Source organism: Panthera uncia, chromosome D4, assembly GCF_023721935.1.
Source record: "Panthera uncia isolate 11264 chromosome D4, Puncia_PCG_1.0, whole genome shotgun sequence".
NCBI lineage: Eukaryota > Metazoa > Chordata > Mammalia > Carnivora > Felidae > Panthera > Panthera uncia.
This window is the reverse complement of record NC_064807.1, coordinates 60376083-60393387: the sequence shown is the minus strand read 5'-3', so window position 1 is coordinate 60393387 and position 17305 is coordinate 60376083. Positions and strand designations below refer to the sequence as shown.

Genomic DNA, 17305 nt, shown 5'->3' with positions numbered 1-17305 from the left:
CGTAGAGAGGAAGATAGAGAATAGGCATCTAAGCATCTCCTAGAGCTCCAGGATGAAGTTGCCAAAGGTCACATACAAAAGAAGGAAAAACTGGCATGATAAAGGCCAAAAAGAGTGAAATATAAAAGTGTTTTGAAATATTAAATCTCAGGATGAGCTTAAATTTGCAGAAAGTGCTAAAATTGCCAAGAAGCCATTAAAAAAAAAGAGAAAAACCTGGGGGCAAAAAGAATAGATGAGTTTAATGGATTAATAATCAAGAAAAGCAGAATAACTATTTTTTCTCTGATGAGATATAGGCTAGCGGGGCCAAACTAAAATGACATAAACAAAAAAGCAAAAATGAGAAATAAAAACAATCTTGCCACCTTAACTAAAAAATGTCAGGGCTCTTAAGACCAAACTTCAGTGTCCCAAAGAGCTGCTGGAAGTTACAAGTGCTTTCTTTTAGCAACTACAGGAGATTTTTGAGAAATCATGCAGAATGTATAGGTGACAGAAGACTGGAAATGAATAGTTATTACAGTTTTCAAAATAATTACAGTTAAATGGCTTTAGCTATTTTTCTAAATAAAACATCTCATTGAACCAAACAAATGTTTAAATAGTCTATATTTGGAGAAAAGATTTAAATAGGTGATAAGAAAACAGTAGTCAATTTTTAAGCCCAATATTTACAGACCCTGAAGACAGTAAGTTGTTTCAGAACTTAAATTGTTTAATGCTGATGACAACTGTTTTATGTGTTCATTAAAACAGGTTGGATAGGACCTCTGCTTGGCCACTGTTTTTTAGCTGTGTTTGAATTTTTGTATGTATTTCCAAGTAATAAAACTATATTTATAAAATATTTCTATATTTTAGACTTCTTACTAATTCAATTTGTCATAAATATCATAGTGTGAACATTTTACTCTGAATCCAGATGACTAGTAACAAGCTTTTCCAGTTTTAATGTTATTTTTTAGGTTACTTAATTGTACTTGAATCAGAATGAGAAGATACATGAATCCATATGCTGACAGCTCAAGCCTGGCCTTTAGTTGAAGTGTCAAAGCTCCCTTTCACAGAGCACACTGGGGAGGGGAGGACTGGCCTGCCCTTAGGCTTTGGAGAGGAAGAGGAAAAGCGCAGCTTACAAATTGCTTTTCTAAAATGTCCTCTTCTCTCCTCCTCCCCCCTACCTTGCCTAATAAATTCTTTCTATGCATCCTCCAATGCCCAGGACAGTTCTCACCCACTGTGGTCCCACAGCCCTTTGTTTACGTATTTTAGAATACCCAGTCTAGTACACACTGTTGGAAGTACATGTATCCCTTTGTCTTATCACCATGTGAATGCCATGAAGGCAGGAACTCATGTCTTTGTATTCCCAGCAACCTGGAGCACTGTAAGATCAGTAATTCTATGATGAAAAAAAAAAAGCCAAATTCCATAATAAATGAACAAAGGACAAGAAAACATCATAACTAGAATGGACTCTGCCAAGAGAATTAATAGAAGCTGTCCTTTTTCTCTATTAATATCTTACTGTAATAGCAAAGCATTGCTAGGTATTGCTAACCTGTTGTTTCCCAGGTCTGGGCCACTCAGGTAAAAGACCATGTACTTGCCTATCTTGTGCTGTGTCTCATATTACTTACTGGGATGGGTGATAGGAAGCTGTATGGCCACTCTTGATGCCATGTGTAAAGTTGCACATGCCATAGGGAGGATCAGATCAGTCTTGGAAGCCTGGTACTATGTTTTCTTGCCGTAACCACTGCCCAAGAGGGCATCCCTAGCTGTCACACAGAGAGGGAAATAGAACAGGGCATTTATTCTGACTTCTCAATTCTTCCTATCTTCATAATGAGCATGACTTTCTGATTTAACACACTGCTTAACAGTCTATTTCAGAATTTTTCTAGATTATAAAGTAAATTACCTGGTCTGTGGCTTCTGAAATAGAACTTTACCTCTTAAATTTTAGAATTTTGCCTAAGTTCAGTGTCTGGCACCTTTTCTATTTTCTGGTTCCCCCAAGATTACTGGTAGTACTTTAAAATCACATCCACAGTTCCCACAAACCTTAGGAGGATGTTTTTTAAAATCTAAGCTTAGAAACAACAAATTATTTTAAAAGTTTTTTTTTTTTTTTTGAGGGGGAGGGAGGGAATAACTCTGCACTTATTTTCATTGCCTTTATTAATAGGGTGACCATGTAAGTTTATCATCCAAACCAGGACATGTGAGAGTGAAAGGAAGGACTAGTAATAATTTCACCACGACAATAGATGCAAATCAAGACTGTCCCAGGTAAACTGGGATGTATCATCACCCTATCATGTTTGGATATCATTCTTATCAGAGATGAAAAAGATTTATTCCCAGTCACCTGTCATCATTATGCCACATTTTTTTTTTTTTTTTTTTTTTAGTATTTATTTTTGAGAGAGAGAGTGAGAGCAGGGGAGGGGCAGAGAGAGAGGGAGACACAGAATCTGAAGCAGGCTCCAGGCTCTGAGCTGTCAGCACAGAGCCTGATGCGAGGCTCCAACTCATAAACCGTGAGATCATGACCTGAACCGAAGTCAGACGCTTAACCAACTGACTGAGCCACCCAGGTGCCCACACCATATTCTTTTTTTAGAAAGTCCTTTTAAGAATTCCTGGTATTTCCATCAAGTTTCCACTCATTTTAGGTGGCTCCCTAACACTATTCTTACAGGTCCATGATACTTTTTCATTCATGTGCTGTTCCTTTAAACTTTGGTTAAAAATAACAATTACAATAACACTTGCCACTTACATTTGTGCAGTTATGATGAGCCAAGCTCCATTCTAGGCACTCAACATGTGCTAATACTTTTAATCTTCATGACCACCCTGTAGGATAGGCAAGGTATCAACAGGGAAGGGGAGATTCAAGAAGGGAAGGCTAAAGAAGTCCCAAGTTGTTGACCTTCACTCTAACCCAAATAACAGGCCACTGTTATGAACAATAAAACCTAGGGAGGAAAGAAAGGGAATTAATGTCCATGGGGAATTAGTAAGTGCCAAGCACTTTATTCCTTTTCTTCCCTATCAACTCACTGAGAAGATGGTGGGTAAAGTACAAGAACTTGGGTATTAGAGACCTTGGTCAAAATCCTGTCACATGCCTACCTCTTAACTTCAGTTCTGCCCTTTTTGAATTCCAATCTCTGTCTGCCTCACAGCAATTAAAATCTTGCTTCTACTTTGTCTCAATACTAGGCCATCAGATTATAAATCCTTCTTGGGTGCCTACTATTCTGACCCCATCAATCCTACGGTAAGAAAGAAGATAAACCCAACTTTTCTACACCATTTCTTCAGTGATTCAGGTCCTATATCCTAAGTTATGACTTTTAATTAGAAAAATAGAAACACCTTTACCTCCAAATTCTGAAATTTTCAGTTCATGGCTCCCACGTGCTGGAGGTATTTTCCAGATTTCTTCTGTTGCATCCCTCATTCCTATGTTAATATACAAAAGTGGTACTGAGCAAAGGTTTGAAAGGTCTTAGAAGGCTTTTTCACATTTTCATACATATCCCTGAAAGATGGAACAGCACACGTACTATGAGCCCATCATTTGTCATCTGGAAGTCACTACTAGTGTGTGTGTGTGTATCATTTCTTCCTTCTCATCACTGTATTTCATGCCATGAAATACTCCAAGAAGCAGGTGATAGAGTCCCTGCCCTGAAAGCAGCTTACAGTCTAGTTGGGGAGATCCAACAACCACAGACAATAGATGTTTACAACTATGAAGTTGTAGAACATTGCAGAATTAGCCCCAAGTGAAAATGGGAGCCAATGAACTGCAGTGATCAAGAAATAGAGATGGAAAACTGGACCATGAAAGTCTTGGACAGTAAAAGGTAAATTTCGTGACTATTTCTCAGTGGGTTTTCAATAAATATTTATGGAATGAATAGCAGGACAGGAAGAATGCAGGCATTCAATATGAAGCAGGGGATCTCACAGCAGAGAGGCAAGAAAGCACAAATCACTTCTTGCATGTGGGAAAGGAAAGCAAATAGGCTGCATACACTGAGAACCCTGGCAAAGGTGAGGTTTATTACCAACTTCACTGGCCAGGAAGGCAAAACGAGGAACTCTGAGGGTTGTAACAGTCTTGATCTGAATCAAGGCAACCCATTGATTCCTTTAAACAAAGAATTATTAAGTTAAAAACACATATAATACCACTCTCTCTGTATTTCCATCCTACCAGCTTCATCACTCACATTTAACTCCTTGGTTTTCTGTAAGCACACTACGCTCTTTCATGTTTTCAGCCTTACGTACATGCAATTCCTCTGCCACCTCAAAGGCCACAACTCTGTCTTCAGTCAGGCATATCTTTCCTGCAGGTACTGTTCAGGTAACACATGTCCCACCAAGCCTTTCCTGTTTCCAGGCAGAGCAAATCACTCCGTCTTAACTTTGTTCATTCCTCTTTTAAAGTACTTACCATGTGTTACTGTGACTTCTTGCTTTATGTATCTGAATTCATTAGCCGGAATGGTTTACAAGGGTAGATTCTACAGGTCTAATATTTTTCTATATATGGCCCTGGTACTCAACACATAACAGGCATTCAGTCCAATCTTTGTTGAATGAATTTTATTGCATGTTTTCTTATACAAGCACCACTCAACAACATAATGAATTCAGTAAGCTTTACAGAATTTGTAGAAATTCTCACCATTGGGCCTTTTCTTGTGCTGACCCTTGCTAACATCAAGGGTTTAACAATAAAATGGAAACTATGTTTAGGAGATTTAATAAAACCCAGGTAAACATCTTTTTAATGATTAACCATAATACAAGAAAATCTCAAGTACTTGAGAAATGTACGAATAACATGTACTCTTGAGTTGTTTTTCTCAAATATTTATTAGTCAAGTTTCTCAAAGGAGCTGGACAATGGTCCATTCAAGCCTGGAGTATCTATGTTGCTGAAGAAAAACCCCCCGCTTTGGCTATGACATACACAGGCAACAGGACTGACATTGTTTTGGAGGTTAAGAAACTGAATATAATTCCTTCTGGGGGACAAAAGGTTTTCCTTAAGAAACAACTTTTGGGCTACCTAGTTCTGTAAAATGTAGTATTACAGAAATTATTTCCGTCTGGACAAATGTAAACAGTTTATTGCCAGTTTGTAACTTCACAGAAAAACTTTAAAATCATTTTTGTGGAATGTCTGATTCTCAGTGGCATTGTCAGATGGGGAGTAGTTGAGTTTGAAGAGATAAAGCTGGGGCTGGAATATGGCAAGCTGTGAATGCCAACCTAAGGGGTCTGAACTTTATCAAGTATTCAGTGGAGCCACTGACAATCAGCAGAAAAATGGAAGACGGACCTAGTTCTCACTCTTGTGGCAGTGATGTGAGGAATGGTGTAAAGTTGGGGAAAATGAGGTAGGGGGTGTATGGAAATACAGTTTTTTACTAGAGTGATGACCATGAATATATTTATAAGTAGATGCAACTAACATTCAAAGTAGAATTGACAAGACCCAGTAAGTGGCTATATATAAAGAATGCAGAGTGTCAAGTTACTAACCCCTAAGGTTTATGGTTGGCGAATCCCTGGCTGGAGCAGAAGAAGGCAGGCACCCCTGAGAAAAAGCTTACTATGCAAGAGACAAAGCCAAAACTAGCCTCTGATCTCCTGATTCCCCACCCAATTTCCTTTTCACTATTGCTATTGCCTGATTTGGAATGTTAAAGCTGGTCTGAAAGTCCATAAGCCTCAGCAGGCAACTTAATATGACATAACAAAACCTCAGTTAAATTACTTTGAGGATTTTTTTTCTTAGACCTTGGTTATAATTCTAGCTGTGGTGCTAACTAGCTTTGATCTTGGGTAAATCATTTGCCTCTGACACCTTTTTACATTTTTATTCAATTTATTTCTTTTAAATTTGCACATAAATATTTTTTATCTCCAAAAATAAATAATTTATTCGAAGGTGGCAATGTGGATAACATATGGACATTTTGCCACTGATTGTTTATAATACCCAAGAAGTTTCTCTGTAAAATGGTGTCAAATTAATGAATATAAATAGTGAGAACCACTTGCTAGAAACAAAATGAAGTGTTGTTTAAAAACACAAAGAGAACCTCAATTGTTTACATTATCTTAGGCTACTGGGGAAGCTTTCCTACCTTTTAGGACTCCTCTGACTACTTACGAACATTGTCTAACATTCATAAGTACCTGAGAGCCAAAGCCATGTTATGCTTGATTACAAGAGAAGAACATGTCCATTTCACAGGAGAACCTTTTTCCCAAGCTTTTCATCATTCTTCCTCCCAGATTTCAAGTGGCAGCAATGAAGGGCAAAGGGGGTCCTGAGAAAGACCTTTCAGTTTTAAGTTAACACAAAGCATAGGTTGGTTTGGTTTCTGTTTTTCACTGGAGGAAAATGTTATACATGATTTATGTATATTTCAGGCTTCCTCAACTTCCTGTGATTGATATTACCAGTATTCAGTCCTTACTCCTGTGCAAACTACGTAGGACACTTACAGGCAGGCAGGCAGCCCACAGAGAAAGGTTTTTGGACTCACAGGATTCTCCCTTTGCAGCATTCAGCATCAATATAAACTAAAAGTTCTTGCTCCAGGAACTCTGGCCAGCACACCCCCTTTCTGGGCATCCTTAGGTTACTAGCTCCAGAATAGGTGGGTAGGAGAGCTAAGCCAGTAGAAGAAAAGCAAAACTGAGAAAGGAAGAGAGGAAAGGTCATAAGGACAAGGGAGTGTAATTTGTGACTAATAAACACCGAGGTGGCTTTTCTATGTGTTTGATAAAATGTCTTTGGAGATGATTTCAAAAGAAAAGTTTCAAAAATGTTCTAAGTAATACTAGCATCACTACAGTAAGTGCGTGGCCTCCCAAGGGTACCATTTTCAAGGAGAGTAATCATTTGATTCTATGAGTTATGATAGATTTTGCAGTAGAGTTCATTGTTAATATCAAAAAGCACTGCTTAAGAGATGGCTCTAACCCATGGAATACAAGAAAATTTGTAGGATGTGCAGGTGGAATGGAAACATTTTTAATTTCATAGTCTAAGGACCAAATTCAGCACTGGGTACTTCTGCATCAGCCACTATTGAAAACTCTGAGGATGCGGGACACTTTGTGACAAAAGATTAGGAAAAAAAAAACCCACTGCAAACGAATGGCATATGTAAATTCACAGCAAGCCTGCCTTACAGAATAAATTGGGGTTTGGCTGAAGCAGGACGAATGGCCTACCTCAATTTTATATACAGAAGTAGCATAGTAGGAGAGTAATAGAAATTTTTGTAGTTCAAGAGACCTAGTGAACATCCTGGCTTCAACTTTTTACAGCTGAATACCCCCCTGCAAATCATGTAACATCTCTGAGACTCAGTGTCCTTACCTGTAAAATGCCTAGTGAAGTGCCTGGAAAACAAAAGATATTCAATAAATATCAGTTCCTCCATAAGGTGTTTTCTTCTTTTCAAACTAAGGGTCACAATCCATTGGTAGATTATGAAATCAATTTGGTAGGTTGCAACCAGCATATTTTAAAAACTGAAACAATAAAAAGCATCAGAGTACCCTACACATAATGTTGTTCCATTATGCATATGCTGAGTTTTGATATAAATGCATTTTTTACTGTGAGTTACAACCAAAAAGTTTCAAAGTCTCTGCTCTACAGAGAAATTCTCAAATTATTACATCACAAAAGTCTTCAGGAAAAAAAGTCTTTAGGAGCACTGCCTTTATCCAAATGAGCCTCAGTACATTCTCCCCACCCCCATTCTGTACTTTTCACCCATGACTTCTTTATAACTGGAAGTTGGTACCTCTGTAAATGTTAAGAACTTAATCAAAGTGCCCCTTATCTTCTAATGTGATCTAGTAAAAATAAGACATGAATCACAGAGAAGATGAACTTAATCTGATACTGTAGGGCATTAAATTCAGTTTAAGATTGGTTTCTGTGTCATATTGTCTAATTTATACCTCTAAACACTTTATAGGTTGATTAAACACTTCAAGAAATTTCTACAAAAAGTTAGCTATTAAGTTCTATTATGGGGAAATTAGATACAATTTCTAAATAATTTTAAATTGTAAAACTTTTTAAAAGGGCTGTAACTTGCCTGAACATGAAGACTGCTAGAGTAATATTCCGATCCTGACGACTACTGAAAACCAAAGGTCTATATGATAGGAACATGCAGTGGGAGTATAAATGAGATCCCCAGAGGAAATGTGAGCTTCAGTTACAGGCCTCCTCCCTCCTCCAGCTCCAGTGTAAAACTAGTCCCTGGTGCTGTTCAGCAGGTGGGCTTAAAACGCATAGCCAAGTGCGGGTTGGCAGAGTGGGAGTAATATGTCGAGATGAAGACTGGGCCACAATGAAGGGCAGAATACTAGAAATTACAGAACTCAATGATACAGCTCAATCTTGATGTAACTCTACCTTAAATTTGTAATTTTGGCTGGCCAGGCCAGATTGGCCATTATTAGAAGTACCTATGGGACTGAAGTTTAGCAATCTTGTTTTAAACAAGGACCCTGGGTGATTCTGATCCTCATTCTGGTTTGAATACCCTCTGTTAAAGGGACAGCGAGGATCAGAAAATATTTTAAAAGGTGGAGTTCCAAATATCCCAACCTTACAGGAATCCAATATCAAATACTGGATTAGAATCCAACACTTATTCAAAGCATTTCCTTCTTGGCATTATACTAAAGGTACAAGTCAACAGTTAGCAATACTTGATATTTTCCAGTTGTTGAATGACAGTAAGAAATGGTGCTTTCTCTTCATTAGAATTCATTGGTGAGTGGGATGTAAAGTGATGAATCACTAATTCTACTCCTGAACCATTATTACACTATATGTTAACTAACTTGCATTTAAATAAAAGGGAAAAAAAAAGATTCATTAGTGACAGTCACGAAAGTGGGAGAGAGAAAGGTCTGTTTAGATTAGACAAAGAAGTAAAAGGTAGAATTAATAAAAATTATTAAGAGTAAACTCAACAAGAGAGAAGTGATAAACCATTCAACCACCTGAGGAATCTGGTTCCCGAGCTCACACATTTGGTGGTATAGGTGCCCATTCCTCTGCTCTCAGAAAACAGTAAAAATTAAGGCAAAAGGCAGTTCCTTCCTATTTCAAATGAGTTGGGGGTGCAGAATGAGGCTACCTGTGATTTTGAATTCTTTTCTCCCAAATTTAAAATCTCTTTGCTATTTGATAAGACAGACACTAGGTTAGGCTGGGCCATGCTTGCTCTGTTGGGATTAGCACCACAAATCCTTCGTGAGGACTGAGTCTTGGCACCAGGCTTCGTCTATCATCTTGAATGTGAGAAAAGGCAGGCAAGAACGCCATTCTTGGGAAGAAATAGCAGCTGTGAAAAGTAAAGGAAAGCACAGGAGACAGCAGAGCCTGGGGAAAAGGATGGCAGTAACAGAAGTGAGGTAGAAAGCCCTCCTCCAAGGGCCAGCTAGAAAGACTTAGGGTCAGAGAGTCCCTGTGTGGCAGGGACATCAGTCTCTTGAAATTGTAAGACGTCCCTAAGAAATGATCTGGTGTCCCCCTACCTTCTGCTTATTTTTTTTTTTTTTTTTTTTTTTTTACCTCAAACTCTAACAATGTTGGAAATATTTGGAGATCTCTCTTCCCTTTTTTTCTCTCTTTCACCTAGAGGTTACAAGTAAGGATGATTGGAAGGAAACAGAGATGGGAGACAGTACAAGAAAGCAGATTATGAGAAAAGTCCTCATTACACATGGGTAGAACTCACCCCACAAGTCAAAGAACTGTTCAAAATTACAAGGGAGGGAAGGCAGAGGCCACTGGATCTTTGAGGTGTTAAGAGACAGACTGACAGAGCAAGCTCAGTGACTGGCTTAATAGTCTCCTACCACTTGAGATTCTGTGTTCTTTATTTAAAGAGAGACAGAAAGAAGAGTTCAGAGAAGAAGCCAGTGTCACAAATTAAGTTACCTGAAAGAGAAGTTGCACCTCTCTTTCCATTTTCTGACACTATTAGTGTCCGTCACCAGAAAATACAGGTGACCAAACTGCAATAAGGTTCACCAAATGGACTCCACCATGTAGCTCACCTGTTCCCCCTCGTGAGATCCCGACTTCCTTATTTGATAAGAAAGGCTCCTAAACTCCCCATTCTTTTCTTTGTTAATGGGCCAAATAATCTCCTATGTTTGGGAGATAAACAAACATATTTATAAGATACTTAACCTTAGGGTCTCCAAGTCAGGGTTATAGAATAAACTAGTCTTCCATAACCCATCATGTCCATACATCTCAAGTCCTTATCAGAGTTGTAAGCTCAATTTTCACATTTCCAGGCAGAAAATCTGCTCCTTGGCAGTCTTTAAACTTTACCCGACAACACTACACACCCTCATCCCAGGCTCCTCAATCTCTAACATCTCCATTAACACTCCAGCAAACAACAAAATATATCCACTTATCACAGTTCAATCCCACTTGAACATCTACAGCCACTATCTTGATATAATCATGTTCCAAAACTGACTGAGTGTCCAACAGCAGCAAAGGTCCTCATTAGGATAGACATGTTGGCGCCAATAAGACTGAAGTTGGGGTTTTAACTGCATTTTTTGTCAGTTTGGCTGGGGAGATCTGGACAGCTGGAAGTGAGCTTCTCCATCATTTTCTGTTTCTTTCTTTGTATCAGTTTTCCACCTGTGAAGCCCAACACCCCACCACCAAGTGCAGCTGCAATTCCTGCCACTTTGAAGCCTGCAAGGAGGCCAATCGGACCCCCCACCACTCCTCCGATGAGTGCACCTGCCACAGGCAGAGCTGCCAGCTTGTATTTTGCAGCCTGTAAAAAAAAAAAAATTCAATTTAGAAATTGAGTTGAGAATATCTGCCTGTGGTGATGTGCATTTTCCTCTCATTACTCCTGGCAATGCCTCTTTAACTCCTGGTACATAATTAACCCTAGAGATTGGGGAGTGGGGGGGAAGTATTCCACAGGTACTACAATTGCTCCTGATCTCAGAACTCAGAGAGATGAGCTACAAAAAGTGGACTGCTACAAATTGATTTTACTTGCAAAACAATCAATCCACTAACTATCTAGCAGGCTTATTTCAACAGTTTCAGCTGCTATAGATACCCCCAAAGCTTTTATGCTGCACAGAGATTATTCCATGCTGTATACCTGGGGTTAAAAGCAATATTCTATGGAAAACAGATGGTCCCATTCTACCCGTACGGTCACATCCTTACACTTTTGCCCCTACCGGATTCTGGCAACGCTCTACTTCATTCCCTGCACTTCTGCAAATATGCCCTTATAACACCAAAATGCCTTCTAGTGGGGCTTTGGTTTATTCTCTGAAAAATTTCTCTCCCGACAGAATGAATCTTGAGAGTAAAATATTACAACAGTCATTGATTTCTTGCACTACCTATGTGTCATTTGTTCCTTATTTCCTTAATTGCTGGTTCCCTCCACATTAAAGAGAGCAGATCAATTGGGTTAATACTGGAGATTCCTGGGAGCCAGAGTACCATTGATTTGTCAGCAGGAGCAGAATCTTACCTTCCCCAAGTTTTTGGTTCCCTCTTCAACATTCACAGCAGCTCTGTTGACATGGTCTTCAATGCTGTCAATCTTCTCCTGCTGAGACTAGATGCAAAGGAATTATGAGTGAGCAGTCCTGCTGGGGAGCAGCGGTCAGCCAATACACAGTACTTTAATTCCTGTAATCAGGGTCCCGTGTACTGCAGCCTTGCTGTCTGAATAGTGTGGTTCATTAATAGTGTCTGATAAACTATGCTGAAAGTACAAATTCACTTGTATTAAAAAAAAAAGGGCAACTTAATTATTAGGTAATAAAAGGGTGGCACCTTTATAGGAAAAAGGATCTCACACTAAAATCCATTCAAACATACAAACGTATTATTCTCCAAATGAACTACTTTGTAAGAGAAGAAAAATCCAAATAAGCATTTACGTGTCATGTTGAGGTTGATGAAAAACAAAACAAAACAAAATGAAACAAAAAACCTTCCTCCTAAGTTACCTTTTTTGAAGATTCAAAGATTTAAAACAGGAAAATTTGCCTTAGGAGTAAAACATGCTTGGATCCAATGAATACAAATTATTACATTTTTAGGAACGAGAAGACAATATGGTTTGATCTGTCATGAAATCTTTCCACCTGTGATATGCAGTAGGGGGCTGTGGATGAATTCACTGTCCTGAGTCTCACACCTGTACACTTTAATACATTTTAAAATCATGACAAGTTGAAATATTTCCGATCAAATATATTAATAAGGCATTCTATGAAACACAGCAGCACCTGCTCTGACACAGCAACCTTGTGACTCATGGAATCTTTGGGCACAAGGAATGATTTTTCCCTGAGAGGTGTGAAGCTCCACTACATTTCTCACAAGTGGTTACTGAACTTCAGCTCCAGTGACAGGAACTCATCACCTGCCACAGGAGCACATGCCCACTTTTAAAAAAGCTTTATTTAGACAATTCACCTACAATATGTGCCCATTTTAAGGGTATAGGATGATGAGTTCTGACGAATGTATAAACACCTGTAACCACCATCACATCAATATAGACTGTTCAGGTGCTTTTTCAATTCACTGAAAAAAAGAAGAGAATCCCTCTTTGATCCCAGGTAAATCCTACTTCTACAATGGCTGTGAAATAATTCAACTTTAATCCTGAAGTATTTGCCCGCTTAACTTACACCGAATCAGATGTAACACTCTTCTAACTCTAATTATCATTCAAGAACATGAAATGCAATCAGCTGATTTTTCCCCACAGTTCCCCACAGTCATTACTGACATTCCTTCCCTTCCCATACACCAAGTGGGTACCTTTTCACTGTCAGACCTTTCATGGTATCCCTTCATTCCTGTGTTCCCCACTGCTATCTTGACATCTCTAACACAATCCCTGAAAAAGTCCCTTATCAGTTTTCCTTTTCACATTTCTGTCAGACACAAGTACAGCAATGGTTCTCATGTGTTCGAGAGCATGCCTGCGTCCTCTGGAAGACTTCTGAAGGCACGGACTGATGGGGCCGCCCCCTGAGTTTCTGATTCAGTAGACTTCGGGTGAAGCCTGAGAATTTGCATTTCTCATGAGTTCCCAGGTGATGCTGCAAGTCCATGATTCTCACACTTTAAAACCCACTAATGTATGTACCTAACTGGTAAGGGCACAACCCTTGGCCAGATGTCCTGTGTTCAAATCACAGCACTGTGTGCCCATGGACAGATTACTCCAGCTATCCAAGGTGTTAATATTCTCATCTCTCAAGAAGGATAATGATATACCCCATGGAGTTGAAGTGAGGATAAATGAGATAGTGACTGTGTGAGGAGAAAAATTTACAAAGTCATTCTCATCTTCTCAAGAAAGCTTAACTCCCATCTTTCTTTTCTAAAAAGCATATTAAACTCTTTTCTATGAAGCTTGAAAATTCTTGGGCATGAAAACCTTAGATCTCTCCTAGCCATTCATTCATTCAGTTTTTATTTTCCTCAGACAAAACTTTTTTAATGTTAGCTTTCTTCTTCCAACCCACAGAAGCATAAGTGCCAGCATTCATAATATTCAACCTGTAGGGATTTCTGACACTGGATTTCTATCATTGTCTGTTTAGGACATCCTCAACACTTTCCATTCTTGCCTGAAAGTCTGGGCCAGCAGATAAATCACATGTGTGATCATCAACCTCCACATCCTGATGAGCTGATGGGGTAGAGGGAAAGTAGCCAACATGTCTCCTTTCTCTCAGTCTCCAAATGATTCCATCAAGATGATGGAGCCTGCTAGGACTACTGTCATTTCTATACCCCAAGTGTGATCCCAAAGCTTCAGGGAAATATTTTTTTAATGCTCCTTCCAAAAAAGGTTGGACACTGCAGCTCTATGATTGTTTTCTTTTAACATACAGTAAAATTTAAAAATTAAAAATACTTAAAAAAAACTGGGGCACCTGGGTGGTTCAGTCAGTTAAGTGCCTGACTCTTGATTTAGGCTCAGGTCATGATCTCACGGTTTGTGGGATTGAGCTCTGCCTCTGGCTCTGTGCTAACACTGCGGAGCCTGCTTGGGATTCTCTCTCTCCCTCTCTCTCTCTGACCCTCCTCTGCTTGAGTGCTCATGAACACTTTCTCTCTCTCCAAGTAAGATAAAATTTAAAAAATTTTAAACATAATTTTGTTTTGTTTAAACAAAATATTTTGGTATAATTGGAGAAAAGACCACAAGACAGAACTAAGCGTGAGACCACTGATGCTCCCCTATCATTGCAATCGCCAGTACTCGATGAGGTCTGTCTGACCCTGGGGAGTAGCCCAAACCTGTGAGTACTTATTCACTACATCAGGAAGCTTGCTTAAATATGGACATGGAGATAAGGCAGAGGGTGATCAGCAACTATCCTGGAATCAACAACTGTCCCTCAGTTGTACAGACCTGCCTCTCCCCTTTTCTTCTTAGTTTGAATCCCAAACTTCTCCTGTATCTTCAAATTCTGCTTCGTAAGTAAAGAGGACTCATTGACACCATCACAATTAGGCAGCAAATTAGTGTCAGTTGTCAATCACTGTCTATACACAATGCCAAACTAGATCCCATCAGAGCTGAATTTGGTCACTAGTCCACCATGCCCTTGGCTCTTTATGTTGGGCCAAACGATACAACTACACAACCTTATCCCAGCACGGGAAATCAAGCTCCTAATAATGATGGCTTAGAAGTCTCCTCACCTCTACCTACCGACCTCCCCGTTTTGCTTCTGATTTGCTTATGTCTGCTTTCATCTGCCTGGGCCTCCCACATTTAACAATCTTGAAACTCCTTTCTTGACATTTTATACTTTGGCCCCTCATATAAGTTCTTGGCATCCCTTTAAAAGGAGTTAGACTCCTCTTTTAAAGGGAAAGACGTCTCAAAATACTCTGAGAATGTGTCTGTGGATTTCATTTTAAGAAACACTGAATTAGGTCCCCTTATTTACCTGAAAAAAATAACTGAATCTTAGCAGTTAGAGGAGCACTTAAGAGTCTTTAAAAAAATGTGATTAAGTGAATATTTGTCAAGCAGAATGCAATCTGGTCATCTGAAGTCCAAACTAATGAACTGGTTTTCCCTTGAATGCCTGTTGTGGACACTTGTACACTCAGCATCCTCTATATCAACCAATAGTAATACATTCAACAAATCCATCACCAAATCTATTTACATCAATAAAAATGCCCTGCCTTGGACAGCCTTGCTAGTAGTTGTGCAGTTTTATTAATGTGCTAAAAGCTATGGGTTTAAGAAACTATTGTTAAAACTGTGGTTATTTTCCTTTATTCCTGACTCAATTCCAGGCATCTTTCAAGGCTAGCTCTAGTCTTAGATCTTGGTTAATCCAGGGAACACTGAGCTATCCTGGTTCTGAATTCCAAAAGTATATAATCTATAATTCTTTTTTTTTTTTGTAGTCTATAATTCTTAATCATATGCAATAAATAATACACAGAAAAGCTCAGAAACATACAAAGACTACTATATACAGAAATTCAGGATATATACTATACTATATACAAAAATTCAGGCCAATAGGCCTAGATAGAGTAGGCAATAAACAGAGCAGAAGTAGGATGTTGATATCATGGGATTCAGCAATTAGGAAAGAGGTGGTGGCAAAACTGTAACTCTAAGGAAGGAGCCAAAGAGGGAATCATGTAAGCAGGGACAAAAGCAGGAATGCAGTTGGGGTCAGTACAAGGGAAGGGGATATTACTTCAGTTAGTCCTCCCATCAATTTTACAAAACTCACTATTGTCAAACAACACCCTGAAGGTCAAACAGGTAATAAATCTGATTAATCTGATATAATTCATTACATCCCAGTTTTTATGCATCCAGAGTAAAAGCCATAGGGAATAAAGTAGAAGGTAGAGACAATATTGGACCAGCAGCAAGGGTGACATGCCATTGTGTGACAGGCCCAGAGTTCTTTAAATTTCCCTTGACAAGAACTAGGGCAAGTTCCACAGTTATAGGAACAGAAGGCACTTGAGCAATTAAATGCTGAAGAAAAATGAAGGGTGCTTAGTAGATACTAATTTATTATTGGAGCACACCTGGATTTCTCAATGGCTTTGTAGGTTCATTTTTAATTATGGTAAAAAAAATGTATGTATGTGTGTGTATGTGTATACACACACACACACAAAAACACACACATATATATATAATATATACATAATATATATATGTATATATTATATATATATGTATACATAAAGCTTACAATTTTAACCATTTTTAAGCTTGAAATTCAGTGGCATTTAGTACATTCACAATGTTGTGCAATTATCATGACTATCCTATAGGGTTTTTTCTTTTTTTTAACTATTCTCTATTCTTCATTGAGCTTAGCACAGTACTATGCACATAGAAAGTACTCCAAAAACACATGGTTTATTTGTCTAGATACTATCATGTCCATGTGATGATAATGAAAGGGATGTGGTCACTCTGCTTATGTTCCCAAGTCATTAGGTGCCTAAATGGAGCTTCTGTGAGTCCCTAACCATGTGGTCATGAGAACTCAACCACCCTGGGAAGAGTCATCAGGGGTTCTCCTTTGAGCTTGTGCCTAATAGCATTTTGTCCCATGTCCTCACACAGATTATTATAAATAGGACATTTGTATAGAACTATGGCTATAGCCAAAGTCTTTCTACATGAACCTTCCTTGATTATGGGTTAGGAGCTTCTTACGTAACCTAATCGGATATATAATTGTTAAATGGCCACAAACTCTCAATTTTCCTTTCATGTGCCTATTCCACTGGAAGGGAAATATATTTGTCTGGAATGAGAAGACTTTGTACATGTTTAGCTTGTTTTTTAAATCAACTTTGAGGTATAATTTATATAATAACAGATTTTACCAATGACTTTTGGCAAATGTATGTTTGTGTAACCATACATGCACAGATTTTAGAAACTGCGTTAAATCAGATATTATGAGTTACAATAATTGAATTAATTCTGAAACAACAAATATTTTGGGATTCTTGTATCATTACCTTTGATATGCAAGTATATCAATAGATTGTACAGATATCTAATCAAAAAACTTCAAGCATTTTGCTTCTTCTGATTCAGAAGCATCAAAAAAGGAAAATGCTTTAAACAATCTACTGACGTTCAATTTGAGGCATTAGATGCCAAGAAAA

At 38.5% G+C, this 17305-nt stretch overlaps 1 protein-coding gene across 1 annotated transcript in view; it reads right to left on the bottom strand.

Annotated features, from left to right (window-relative positions):
• Window positions 1–9631: 9631 nt before the first annotated feature.
• STX17 (syntaxin 17) overlaps window positions 9632–17305 on the bottom strand; it is a 62113-nt gene continuing 54439 nt past the window's right edge. Inside the window, exons 7-8 of the mRNA XM_049635377.1 lie at window positions 11625–11711; window positions 9632–10898 (exon numbers count right to left, since the gene is read on the bottom strand). Coding sequence (XP_049491334.1) covers window positions 10659–10898; window positions 11625–11711 — 327 coding nt within the window. The 3' untranslated portion in view covers window positions 9632–10658. The remainder of the gene's footprint in view (window positions 10899–11624; window positions 11712–17305) is intronic.